Genomic DNA, 13,408 nt, shown 5'->3' with positions numbered 1-13,408 from the left:
CTAACCTGAGCTACAAGCAGCACCCCCCCCCGCCCCCCACTGCGGCGCTGACATAATTTCTGGAATAGAGGGAAAATGCTGATTCAGGGATTTGTGTCCCGGGCTGCATGCCAGGCCAGGGGGTGGGACAGGGATGACCCAAGAGAGTTGGGGTGAGTGGCAGAGGGAGGCAGGTGGGGCGAAGGCAGAAAGACCGGGAAGGAGGTAGAGAGATAGAGAGGAACAGATGGCAAAATAAAGTGATGGACACAGAGACACACACACACACAGACAGAGACAGAGATAGAGACATGCAGAAAGGCATAGAGACACAGAGAATGAGAGACAAAGTCAGAGGCACGTGATATAGAAATTCAAATTCAGACACACAGAGAGATGAGGAAGGGTTCCAGAGACAGGTAGAGAGAGGGAGAAAAATAATGGAGACACAGAGAGATGGGAACTTAAAGGACCAAGACACCAGAGGGAAAAAGAGAGAGAGAGCCACATGCACACACACACACACATACACACACACACACATACACACACACAGATGCAGAGAGAGAGAGAGAGAGAGACAAAGACACCCAAGGAAGGAAGAAGAGAGGTCCAGAAGAGGCAGCTAATGCTGGTCACAGAGATAAAGAACTCTGGAAAGGGAGCAAACTGCAACTGAGTGCCTCCTGTGTGCCTGGCTCACATGCGGGGACTTTGCTGTATCTTGCTTTATTTAAGCACCATTAGCCCTTCAAGGCAGCATTACTGGTAAGAGATGAGGAAACCAAGGCTCAGAGAGGGAAAGACATTTGCCCAAGTTTGCACAGCCCGGCCATGGCGTTTGATGCTAGCCTGTTTGACTCCAGAGTCCATATTCTCTTCTTCATCCTATGTTACCTCATGCAGACCAAGAGACACAGGGCAGTGGGCTTAGGGGGTACTGAGTGTGAGTCACAGTAATAGAGGGAAATCGTCACTTGTTTATTCATTCAACATACATGTTCCGCACTTTCCTGATGCTGGAGAGCCAGAGATGAGTCAGGGGCCCTTGGTCTGGAGTGGCAGGCAGACACAGACCCAAATTCCTGAGCAAGACAGGCGGAGTGCACAGTGTTCAGAGGTCTGAAAAAAAAAAAAAAGAGCAGATAAAGAACATGCAGAGGATGGAGACAGAAAACACAACTGGTAGGAGGAGGAGTCAGAGAAGGCTTCCTGGAGGAGGGGGCACTTGAGCTTCTTATGAAAGGATGAGGGCGTTTGGGCACCAGGAAAAGGGCAGAAGGCAGCATGTGGAGAGTGGAGACAGGAGTGAGGGGTGGGAGGGATTAATTAAAGTAATTATTAAAAGGTGACTGAAGAATGTTTGAATGTATGAGGTGAGAGAGGAAGCTGGGACCAGATCATGCAGTTCGGAGCCATGGGAGGGCTGAGAGCAGGGGAGGGGCAGGGTCATCTCCAAGTGCAGAAAGACCCCTCCGAAACCTTGTGGGAGGGGAATGAGGGAGGAGAGACTGGAGGATGTGAGGGCAAGAAGGAGGCTGGGGCGAGGGTCCAGGAAGGAGAAGACCTTGAAACCTGAGTGGGTGTCGGGCTGTGGGAATGACGAGAAGAAAGAGCAGAGTCAGGAGACAGAAGGGGTAGAGTTTGAAGACTGATGGGCTATAGAGGCTAGGTGTGCCTGTGGTCACGAGGATGAAAGATGTCTCCTGTCCTATGGGGATGGACTTGGCAACTGGAAGTGAAGGACAGCCTGATGGGAGAGAAAAAGACATAAGGATATGCCAACAGGGAGTCAGGGCCACAGAGGAACTGGGTCTGGAAATTAGTCCATTTAAGTCTGGACTGTTGTAATTGCCGATGACAGAAACGCAAATAACCTGGCATAAGAGGGAATTAACTGGGTGGATGAGGGCTTGAGGGACAGCTAGATCTAGGTGTCCTCAATCGTCTTCAGGAATCTGTCTGCATCTTTGGTTTCTGCTTTCCTCGTGTTGTCTTTGCTTTCAGGCAGGCTCTCTCCCCATGTGGCGATGTGATGGTCCCCAGCAGCTCCAACCTAGGCTCCGACCGGCCTGGCAACCTCATTGGAAAAAGAAAGATCTCCTTTGGTAACAGGTCCGGCAAAAGTCCAAGGGTTGAATCTGTATCCTACGTTGATTTTTAAGCTCATCCCTGAACAAATGACTCAGAAAATCAAGGTGCTACTGCCTAACAAGCAGGGAGTCAATGTTTATCAAGCAGGAATAATTGACAGTTAAGGCAGAGACCAGATGAATTCGAGAGAAGACTAGAGATACGGGTAACAGAGACAGACTGGGAAGATAGACAAAGTAACTGAAAAAGTCTGCGCTCCTCTCCCATGGTTCCTGCTGAGAGCTCTGCAGACACAAAGAAGGGATGCCCAGTGGGCACCTCTGTGGCTAAACTCCTTCACTCCTCCCCTTGGGGGCAGGAGCCCCCAGCCCCTCCCCCATCCACTGGAGGTACCATGGCAACCAGGCCCCCTGCTCACCGTTCCCTCCCCCATATGGAACCCAGTTTCTGTTTGAATCTCACCTGTACCTAACCAGTTCCTGTGTGAAACACGAATGAGTGGAGGGCAAGTGGGAACAGAAAAGGGATGACAGAGGGAGGGAAGCCAAGGAGCCCAGCAGAGGCAGCCGTGAGAGAAGAGAGATGGGGAGAGAGGTAGGGAGACAGAGAGGGGGTGATAGGGTTAGAGAGAGGCAGAAAACTATGAAGAGAGAGAGGGACGGGGGGCTGGGGAGATGTTGGGGAAACTGATGGAGGAGACTGGGGAGATGGAACAAGGGAAGGGGAGAGATGTGGGGAGAAAGGACAGAGAAATCAAGGGAAAGACTGGAGGAGAGACGGGGAGAGAGGGAGGGAGGGAGTGGGGCAGAGAGAGGGGTGGGGGAAGAAACTCGAGGAGACTGGGAGACATGGAGGAGGAGGCAGGAAAGTGGGAAAGAAATAATTGGGGCACACAGGGACTCCCAGAGGTTAAGGGAAACTGGATTTCCATGTGGTCTCAGCCTTCCATTTTTTTTTTCCCCGGGGCTTCAAAGACAAGGAGGAGGAAGCAGCAGCGGGGAGAAGGAGCTGGGGTGGGTGACCCGGTCAGAGCTCTTCTTCCCATCCTCCTGAGACAACCCCTACCACCTTCTCAGGATGCAACACGAGGTGGAGCCCCTCTGCTCCTCCACCATGGGCAACCCCAGCATGCACAGGGAGGCAGGTACCGAATCGTGTCTGCTTGTGTGTTTGTATCCAAGTGTGGGGTTGGGCGGGTGGGGTCCTTCCTATGAGCACTGTGTCACAGCCCTGGCTTTCAGTGTGACCTTAAGTGAGTCACTGGCCTTACAAAGAAAGAGCTACCCCAAATTCTTATGTCTACCAGATTCCTGAGCAGTACCCTTTAGACCTCAAACTACATTTCCCATGAGGCCTTTCAATTCCCTGACCAATGTTCTGGACCCAGAACTACATTTCCCATGAATCTCTGGGGCCGTAACAACTCTTCTGAGGCCATTATCCCCCATAGACTCCCTACCCTGGTCCCTCACACTCTCGTTGTCTCCCACACTGACCTCAACATCTTCTCCCAAAGCCACTCCTCCTCCCTGCTTCCCATGTTTGAATGGTGCTACTGCCAACCCAGTCTAGACGCCCGGCATTGTTCCCCCACTCCCATTACCTCCACAGCCATCAGTCCCAGCCCCATGTTCCTGCTTACTCTCTCTGCCCTGTCCCTACTTCTCTTTTCCCACAGCCCCAGCTCAGGCCTTGTCCTCTTCCATTGGACCCTTTGTCCACGTAACTCCCTGGTCTCCAGTTTCTCCCCTCCAGCCCATCCCCCACATAGCTCCAGAGGAGCCTTTCTGACACCCAGCACTAACCCTGTCTCTCCCTTGCTCACAGCTCTTCCACGTTGCCCATCACTCCCAGGAGAGAGTCTTAGCCCCTCAAGCTTTTGTTTGAGGCCCTGTGTGGCCTGACGCTAGCTGACAGGCTCACCTTCCAGGGTTCCCTCCTTCTACTCTACTTTGGCACAGCTCATTCATTCATTCACTCGTACGACATTTCTCAAGTAATATCTTGGTGAGGATTTATTTGGCTAGCAGGTGATAGAAAATTGGACTTAATGCAGTATAAAAATAGGAAAGTCATTGTCTCACTCAAAGAGAAGCCCAGAGGTGGATCAGGGTTTGTGTTTGGTTGGGTCAGCAGCTCAGTGAATGTCACTGAGAAGCCAGTTTCTATGTCCCTGCTTTTTGGTCTGGGATATAACCCCTTTGCACACCAGCTTGCATACCTCATGGTTACAAAATGGCTGCCACAGTTTCAGGCATCACTTCCAGAGGTCTTCACTTTAAGAACCCCAAATAAACTCTCCTCACATCTCATTGGCCAGCACTAAGTCATCCACTCACTCTTGTCTCAATCCCTGGCAAAAGGAACGAGATTATCATGATTACTTTAGTCAGTGGGGCTATGCATCAGGTGGGAGAAACTTTTTAAAAAAACCTATACCTAATCCTACTTCAGGTCCCAATTAACCAGAATCTCTAGTTCTGGGGGACCTAGCAACTATAGTTTTGTTTTGTTTTTTAATTAATTAATTTATTTTTACATCTTTGTTGGAGTATAATTGCTTTACAATGGTGTGTTAGTTTCTGCTTTATAACAAAGTGAATCAGTTATACATATACATATGTTCCCATATCTCTTCCCTCTTGTGTCTCCCTCCCTCCCACCCTCCCTCTCCCACCCCTTCAGGCGGTCACAAAGCACCGAGCTGATCTCCCTGTGCTATGCGGTTGCTTCCCACTAGCTATCTACCTTACGTTTGGTAGTGTATATATGTCCATGCCTCTCTCTCGCTTTGTCGCAGCTTACCCTTCCCGCTCCCCATATCCTCAAGTCCATTCTCTAGTAGGTCTGTGTCTTTATTCCTGTCTTACCCCTGGGTTCTTCATGACATTTTTTTTCTTAAATTCCATATATATGTGCTGGCATACGGTATTTGTCTTTCTATTTCTGACTTACTTCACTCTGTATGACAGACTCTGGGTCCATCCACCTCATTACAAATAGCTCAATTTCGTTTCTTTTTATGGCTGAGTAATATTCCATTGTATATATGTGCCACACCTTCTTTATCCATTCATCCGATGATGGACACCCAGGTTGTTTCCATCTCCTGGCTATTGTAAATAGAGCTGCAATGAACATCTTGGTACATGACTCTTTTCGAATTATGGTTTTCTCAGGGTATATGCCCAGTAGTGGGACTGCTGGGTCGTATGGTAATTCTATTTGTAGTTTTTTAAGGAACCTCCATACTGTTCTCCATAGTGGCTGTACCAATTCACATTCCCACCAGCAGTGCAAGAGTGTTCCCTTTTCTCCACACCCTCTCCGGCATTTATTGTTTCTAGATTTTTTGATGATGGCCATTCTGACTGGTGTGAGATGATATCTCACTGTAGTTTTGATTTGCATTTCTCTAATGATTAGTGATGTTGAGCATCCTTTCATGTGTTTGTTGGCAGTCTGTATATCTTCTTTGGAGAAATGTCTGTTTAGGTCTTCTGCCCATTTTTGGATTGGGTTGTTTGTTTTTTTGTTATTGAGCTGCATGAGCTGCTTATAAATTTTGGAGATTAATCCTTTGTCAGCAACTATAGGTTTTGAATGCTTGCCAGGTAATTACGATGAGCAGTAAGGGTCAGAAGACATTGCTTTGCACTGGATGGGATATCCCTGAGGATACTGGGGCTTGGTGAGCCTTACCTGGTTGCGTGGGTGGGGAATGGACACTCCTCAAATGGAGGAAGAAGGATGGGAATGGCTGAGTTACACCTTTCTAGGTGTCGGCTATAAGCACCTCTTCTGTGCCAGGTGCTAAGCTAGGCATAGCAAATGCTCTAGTGGCAAAACAGACAGTTTCTCTGTCCTCAGGTCTCTTTTAGTGTCTTTGAAGACCTCTTTCATTTGGAGACGCCCCACCCCACATCATCTCTAACCTAGACGGAGGTACCCATCTGATAAGTATACTTTATGTGTAGCTCCAGAAAAGATGAGTGACATTGAGTTGACCAGTTGGGTCGTTTTGCAGATCGATATTTGTTCATTTCAGTTTTGCTGTTTTCTTTGTGGTGTTTTGGAACCAATAACATTTCTAGCTTGTCAGGTTGCAAACTTTGGCTCAGGCCATTAGAAAGCCTGTGGGTCCCAAGTGTTTTGCCTGTAGTAATGAATGAAATGACCCAGCTGGTTCTCATGCAAGGAGGACAGACATGAAACACACTATCTCACAAATAATTAATAACCTACAATTGCAATAAGCACTCCTTAGCCTTGGACCTGAAGAAAATTCTGGGAATATTCTCTTTTGCTTAAAGACCTTAGCACCCACCCCCCGCCCCCACCCCGTGGTCCCTCTGCATAAAACATCTCCTTCTCTGCCATTTCTTTATTTAGCAAACTCCTCCTTTATCCCTTAAGTCTTTTTTTTTCACTATTTTTAAAAATATATCTTTATTGGAGTATAATTGCTTCACAGTACTGTGTTAGTTTCTGTTGTACATCAAAGTGGATCAACCATATGCATACATATGTCCCCATATCCCCTCCCTCTTGAGCCTCCCTCCCATCCTCCCTATCCCACTCCTATCCCTTAAGTCTTGCTGTAGACATCACCTCCTCTAAGGAGCCTTCCCTGATTGCCCCCAGACTGGGCTTCCTCTCCGCCTCGCGACACGTCCATTGTAGCAAGTATTGCCCTTTACAGTGAACACTTACCCCACCAGACTGGAAGCTCTTGGAGGGCAGGCTGGGGTCTCATTAATCTCTTGGTCTGCAGCATTCTCCAAGGCACACAGGAGGCCTTGGAGATGCCTGTTGAAGTTTGAAAGTGTCGTGTTTCCTCAATTATTCAATAAGTATTTATTTTTAAATTTATACCTTTACTAAGTTACACATATACATTGAAACAAATATATTAAAATCACGGTTGTAATTTAGAAATCTTTATTTCTAATGCCACATTTCATGAGAAACAGTTTTATTTACATTTTAAACATACACCTTTGATGCTGCTAGAGTCAGTTTTTTTAGTCATTTCACACACATTTCCAGGGCGTATAATTTTATTTCTAAGTTACTTATGATAGACATTTAAAAGATTTTTTCTATTATGGAAAATTTCAAACATACACAAAAATAGAGACAATGTACATTTTGCTGATCTTGTTTCATCTAAGCAACCCACACATACACACTTTCTGGGGGGACATTCTATAGGACAAATTTGTTTTAAAGAAAATCCCAGACATAATTCCTTTCCACCCATAAATACTTAAGCATGTGTTTCTAACTGCTAAGGATTTTTAGAAAACAGACCTACCATGCCATTAATTCCACCTAACAAATTCACAATTTTTCTTGACTATCATCTCATACCTAGTGCATATTTAAATTTCCCTAATTATTTAAAAATTTTATTTTTCACAGTTGGTTTGTTTTAATTAAGACCCAGAGTTGACATATTGCATTTGATGGTTCTATTCCTTCAGTCTTTATTCAATAAATACTTACAGCTAGGTGCCTGGTGCTTTGCTAGACGCCAAGAGCGAAAGACAAGTCCCCGACCTCATGTTGCTCACATTATAATTAGAGACTCACAGAAGTAAATGTAAAATTGCAACTGTGATGGGAGCAAATACTTGGTGTCATGAGTTCACGACAGGAACTGTTGACACACTTAGGGAGACTTGATGAGCTAAGTGAGGGGGAAGAGAGTTCCAGGCGGAGTCACAGCATGTGTCAAGGTCCTGGGGCAGGAGGGAGCATGGAGAGTTCAAGTCACAGAAGGGCAATGTTTCTGGAATGCAGCAAGTGAGGAGGACGATAGTGTCTGATCAGGCTTGAGACATCAGCAGGGTCTGGTCATGTGTGATCTTGGTCTTAATTTATCCCAATGACGATGAGAAGTCCTGGGAGGGTTTTGAGGAAACGGAAACGGCGATGTGGTCAGATCTACATTTCAAAACGCTTCTGATGGGGTGAATGAAGAGGGAGAGAGAGATATATATTGAGAAGTTAGGAAGCTGTTGTCTAGACAATAGTGGGGCGAGAAGCAGCAGACTGGGGGATTGAGAACACAGATTCTGGATCCAGTGCCTAGATTTTTATCCTGATTCTGTCACTTGGCCTGTGTGACCTTGGGCAAGTCACTTAAGTTCTCTGTGCTTCCGTTTCATCATTTGTTAAACTACACTCACTCAGAAGGCTGTTTTGAAGATTCAGTGGAAAAACACTTTAAAAGGTGCCTGGCTTTTTAAAGGGGGCTGTAAACACGTAGTTATTATTATTGTTAAGTGGACAGATTTGAGAAGGAGATTACTATGTTGGGGGGATGAAAGGGAGGCCAGTATGGCTGGAGAAAAATGATCAGAGAGGTCATCAGAGTGACCACACGCAGGGCAGGTGCTTCTCAAAGGGGATCTTGCTAAAATGCAGACTCTCACCCAATAGGTCTGGGGTGGACCCTGAAATGCTCCCCAGACCACACATTGAGGAATGAGTCCCCATCACAGGGAGGACTTTATGCTGAAGGCAAGAGGAAGCCTCCGGTGGTTTGGAAGCCTCTGGTGGTGCTGAGACGAAAAGATCACCCTAGCTGCCCTGCCAAAACAGATGGGAGGTGGAAGAACAGGGACCAGAGAGGGGGGCTTACTATGGTACAAGCTGAGCTGTGTTGATGTGCTGAAGCCAAAGACCGCTATAGGAGCATAGCTGGGACACAGCCCTGTGCTGGAGACAGCCTGTCCCAGCTCACAAGAGCCGAGTGGTGAATTTTGCAAGCTGGTTGTGAAAACCATGGGTAGCATAAAATTGGTCAGGGTGAGAGTACTGAGACCATGAAAACAGGCAGATGCTGAGAGAGAGAGAGAGAGAGGGAGGGAGGGAGGGAGGGAGGGAGGGAGGGAGGGAGAGAGAGAGAGAGAGGACATTTACCAGCACGCCGCTGAGTTTACTGAATGAGGGAGATAGTAACACATCAATGTCTGAGTAAGAGGTTTTTAGAGACCTGGGCTGAGTTAGGTGACTTGGGGAGGAATCTGGAAAGCAGGCTTTGCTCTGGATCACATGCTGGCAGGAAGCAGAGGCAAGTCCATGACATGAGAGCCATCAGAATGGCACTAACACTGGTTGGGAAAAAAGCAGCATCAGCTCTGAGCCCAGAGGGGAATATTTGGTCTGTTTTGTGGTTTGGGCAGCGTCGAGGTTGTGCTGTGTTGAGACATGACTCCAGAGGGGTCTTCTTTTTATCTTGGCCCATCATGGTCACAGAGTGACCTTGGCTGCTGTTGGAATTCTGTGAAATTCCTTATGTCCAAAGGGAGGTCAGCAGGGTCCCTCTGGGAGTGCCAGGCCAGCTCCTGGCTGTCAGGGGTTGCTTTCTGCATTTTTTCAGCTGCTGTAACAAAGAGACCCTCAAACTCAATGGCGTTAAGAAAACAGTTGGTTTCTCTCTCGTGTAAGAGGAGGAAGGTGGTCTGGATGGGTGGGATGTCTCAGCCCCTCGAGAATACAGGGACCCATGGCGCTCCATCATCTCTAGCAAGAATAAAGTTGGCTTATTGCTACATCCACATTCCGGTCCAAGGGAAGGGGCACTGAGTCCAAGCCAAGAAAATTTCTCTTAAGCAAATGACTCCAAAGTTGCACCCCTCACTTCTGCTAACAGTGTTGGCGAGAACTTGGTCATGTGGCCACACCTAGCTGCAAGGGAGGCTGGGAACTGTTGTTTCCAGCTGGATAAAACTCTAGGATTGTAGAGGAAGGGGAAATGGATTATGTGGGACAGTTGGCCATAGAAGAGACCGATGTCGATGGAGGGGTTGTGTAGAAGAGTCCAGATTTGAGATCTGTTATGAATCAAGTTCCAATCAAGAGGCCAGTTCTGAGAGTGTTGGAAAAACCATATAACTAGATTCAAATGCTGCTGCAGTGAAGAAGCTAAGATGGGGTGATTGGAAACAGGAAGCAAAAAGGAGCACGTCCCTTCCCTTTCCTCCTGGCTTGCGGTCTCCCGCTAGCACCCCCTTTAGGCAGAGCCTAACAGGACCCCAACTGTCCGAGTGGAAATGGGGTTGGTAGAGTCCTTTGGGGCTGAGAGACAACAGCTTAACAACTGGCATAAGAGCTATCCTGGGGGTGGCACGGACAGTTATTTGGTGATGCTATTCAAGTGGAATGACGTGCGAGGAGTGCTCAAGGCAGCTGATACTGGGTTTTCCATCCGCAGGAGCACTTTTTGTGGACCTAGAGACCCTAGAGGAGACGCAGGCTCGGAGCCTGGGCAGACCTGTCAAATCCTCGTGAGTGGTCCCTGGCCCCATGATTTCTGATCTGAGATCCTCTGAGTGCGGTGGCTTGGACCCCTAACTTTGGGAGGTCCCTGTCCGCTGGCTGTCTTCCCAGGAAGCAGTATCTGCGCCAGGTCATTGCAGAATACGAGGCGCTGGACCGAGAGCTCCCGTGCATCCGCAAGTTCCCCATGCCACCTGCTGCCCAGCCCCTCTGTCTGTGCATGGAGACCTCAGTGAGTGTCCCCCCACCCCCATGATCCCAGGTCCCTGGTGGCATGGTGGGAAGGACACAGGCTCAGAAGTGAGGTGGACAGGGGTTGAATCCAGGCTCTGCAGCTCATCAGCTGTGGGCTTGGCACCAGGATAAGTGGCTGAAGATTGATAGTGAATTTGTCAAAGGGTTCATCATCAAATTTATCACTGCTGATCCCAGAGGGGAGCCCGAGAGGCAGAGAGAGGGGACACTGAGGACAGAGGGAGTCCTGCTAATCCACCTATTATGAAATTCTGTAAAATTTACAGATATCGCAAAAATTCATTTCACAAAGCCCGTTTTTTGACAGATTCAGTGACATGGTTATTCAGTGTACGGATCCTTTGGGCATTCCTGCCTCAGAGGAGGTATCTACTAAGGTCTCACCCATTTGAGAATTAAACAAGGCTCGCCAGGCAGAAGCCTCGGAAGTGTTCCCTCAGCTCATCTGTGTGACTCGACCTCAACGCAGGGATCGCTGTTCTTGTTTATGGGACGAATCCCCACCCTATTGCTCCGCTTCTTTGTGTTTTTGAACATGAGACACACACACACACACACACACACACACATACACACCCAACATACACATCCAAGGCTTGCCTTCCTGGAGGTGACCAATTTCATGATTTCACTGTGGTTTCGCAGCAATTTTATGTGTCATGACATAGGGTATCGCCTTCGACACGGTAATCTCAGACTGAAGACGTGGTTAATGATCAATATATGTTTCTGAATGCAAAATAGATTGACAAGATGTCATATCCTCCTACGAGCCTTATTTTTTGAGAACTGAATAGTTCTTAAAATGCTAATATGACTAAAAAAGGAAAAAATTACGGCTTAGATCCTTGCGGAAATCTTCAAGGGCTGCCCGAGTCTCGCCATCCAACGCAGGTTGCTGGAAAGGTTTTCAGTAGATTGGCAAAGTTGGCCAAATCGGTGAATCGTTCAGTCAGCTCTTCATTGACTTTTGGCAAATCGGTTTGGTGAGAACTGGCTTTTTTTTTGGAGAATGACCTTGAATGGCAGTAGATGCCTTGCTACCTGAAAGATTCCTATCCTCCCCGCTCTGGCAGGTTCTGCAGGTGGGGTCTCGGGTGGGGACTTCTGCACCCGGACTGAACTCCGAGTGTCACTGACGGAGGTTCTCTCTCCGACATCCCCAGCCCGAAGAGGACCTTACCCACCTGGAGGTGCTGGAGGCGCTGGAGGCCGAGTTACCCGGGGCCATGGAGAGCGGGCGTGTGAGGAGCATCCGCTTTGAGAACGTGAACGTCATCTGTGGGACTGCTGGGCGCCGGGACCGGTGAGTCCTTGGCGGGGGCAGGGCCTGGAGCGACCGGGAGGGGCAGGACCGCAACTGGCAGGACCGCGGTGAACGCGATGGGGGAGCCGGGAGGGGAGTGAAGGCAGTGAGAGGTGGGGCGGGGCGGGGCGGAGGCTCTGAGTGGCCGGGAGCTAATAGGAGATGTGGGCCAACAGTAAGCTCCGTGAGGGGCGGGGCGGAGAAGTGAGGGCAGTGAGGGGGCGGGGCCAGGAGCGCCCGGAGAATGGCGTGGTTGGTATAAGGATCCAGACCCCGCAGAGAGTGAGAGCCGAGAAGGGGCTAAGGCGAGAGTGGGCGCAGTGAAGGGGCAGGGGCAGGTGAGATCGGAAAAGAAGGTGGGATTTGGAGTGAGGAACCGGACTTTCAGTGACCCAGGTGGTGACGGGGATGCGCAAGACCGAGGTGTGTGGTCGGAGCATGGGAAACAGCTCTGAGCGGGAGCGTAGCCGGGACTGAGCACTTTGCAGGCGCGGGGCCAGAGTGATCGGTGGGCCTGGAGGTCTAGTTGGGCGCGGGGCCGGGCCTGAAAGCCACACTGAGGGGGCGGGACCTGGAGTTGCTGGATGAGGATAGGGCCCTGGAGCGGCGGTTTAAAAAGATGGATCCTCGACAGAGCCAGGCTGAGAGAGAAGACGGGACCTAGACTGACCCAGGTGAGGGTAGAAGTACAGATTGACCTCGGCGAGAGTGCAGGGTTGGAGAGTTTAGGGATGTAGTGACGGGTTGAGGGACTGGAGTTGGTAAACGAACAGGGACCAGGCAAGGACTCTGGGACAATCAAGGCCAGCGATTCCCCTTCCGTCTCCGCCCCGCCCCTCTCCTCTTGGCCTTGCCCCCTTGCAGGTGGCTCATCACGGTCACGGACTTCCAGACTCGCTCGCGCCTACTGCGCTCGGGGCTCCGCCTCCGCGGGCTCCACCACCTTCTCGTGCGCAACGACGAACTGCTGCTGGGCGATTACCGCCTGCACCTGCGCCGCTCCCTGGTCCGACGGCGCATGCTCGAGGCTCTGGGGGCGGAGCCGACCGAGGAAGTCTGACGTTTTGGGGGCGGGCCCCGGCTGCGCCTGCGCACCGCCCAGCGGGCTCGGGCGACCCACCCGGAATCCCGAAGGAAAGGGGCGTTGCCTTCCCAGGAAGGAGGCGGGGTCGGCTCGAGGGGGTGGATACTGTGAGTTTAATTATAAAGAATGACCTGGTACAAAAGCCATTTCTCTCTGCAAAATCCTGGTGGGGAGTCAGGGGGTGGGAGGTGATGGGGGGTAGGGACGAACCTCCACGATATAATCCCGCCTCCCAAATCTTCCTCCAGTCCCTGGAAATGGACACCTGGGTCCCAATCCCTTGAGGGATGAACTCTGAGGCCCGAGAGAGGGAAGACCCGGGCGCCGGGGCTTTGAACGCGTGCGATCCTTGTCCCAGCGAGAACCAGACGTCCGCATCCTCCCCCCTCCTCTTCCTCCTC

At 49.8% G+C, this 13,408-nt stretch overlaps 1 protein-coding gene across 5 annotated transcripts in view; it reads left to right on the top strand.

The window, feature by feature from the left end:
* Positions 1-13,408, top strand: part of C19H19orf81 (chromosome 19 C19orf81 homolog) — a 25,204-nt gene extending 11,796 nt beyond the window's left edge. For 2 of the 5 annotated variants that reach the window (XM_070044282.1, XM_060289259.1), the window contains 4 exons: positions 10,298-10,370; positions 10,474-10,594; positions 11,784-11,923; positions 12,788-13,408. In XM_070044282.1, coding sequence (XP_069900383.1) covers positions 10,298-10,370; positions 10,474-10,594; positions 11,784-11,923; positions 12,788-12,983 — 530 coding nt within the window. In that variant the 3' untranslated portion in view covers positions 12,984-13,408. Of the gene's footprint in view, positions 1-10,297; positions 11,152-11,783; positions 11,924-12,096; positions 12,598-12,787 lie in introns of those variants that run through there. The other 3 variants (XR_004037875.2, XR_009560074.1, XR_011376986.1) reach the window with 3 other exon arrangements.

This window comes from Globicephala melas, chromosome 19 (genome assembly GCF_963455315.2).
Source record: "Globicephala melas chromosome 19, mGloMel1.2, whole genome shotgun sequence".
In the NCBI taxonomy this organism is placed as follows: domain Eukaryota; kingdom Metazoa; phylum Chordata; class Mammalia; order Artiodactyla; family Delphinidae; genus Globicephala; species Globicephala melas.
The sequence above is the reverse complement of the archived record's forward strand: the minus strand, read 5'-3'. Positions and strand labels throughout refer to the sequence as shown.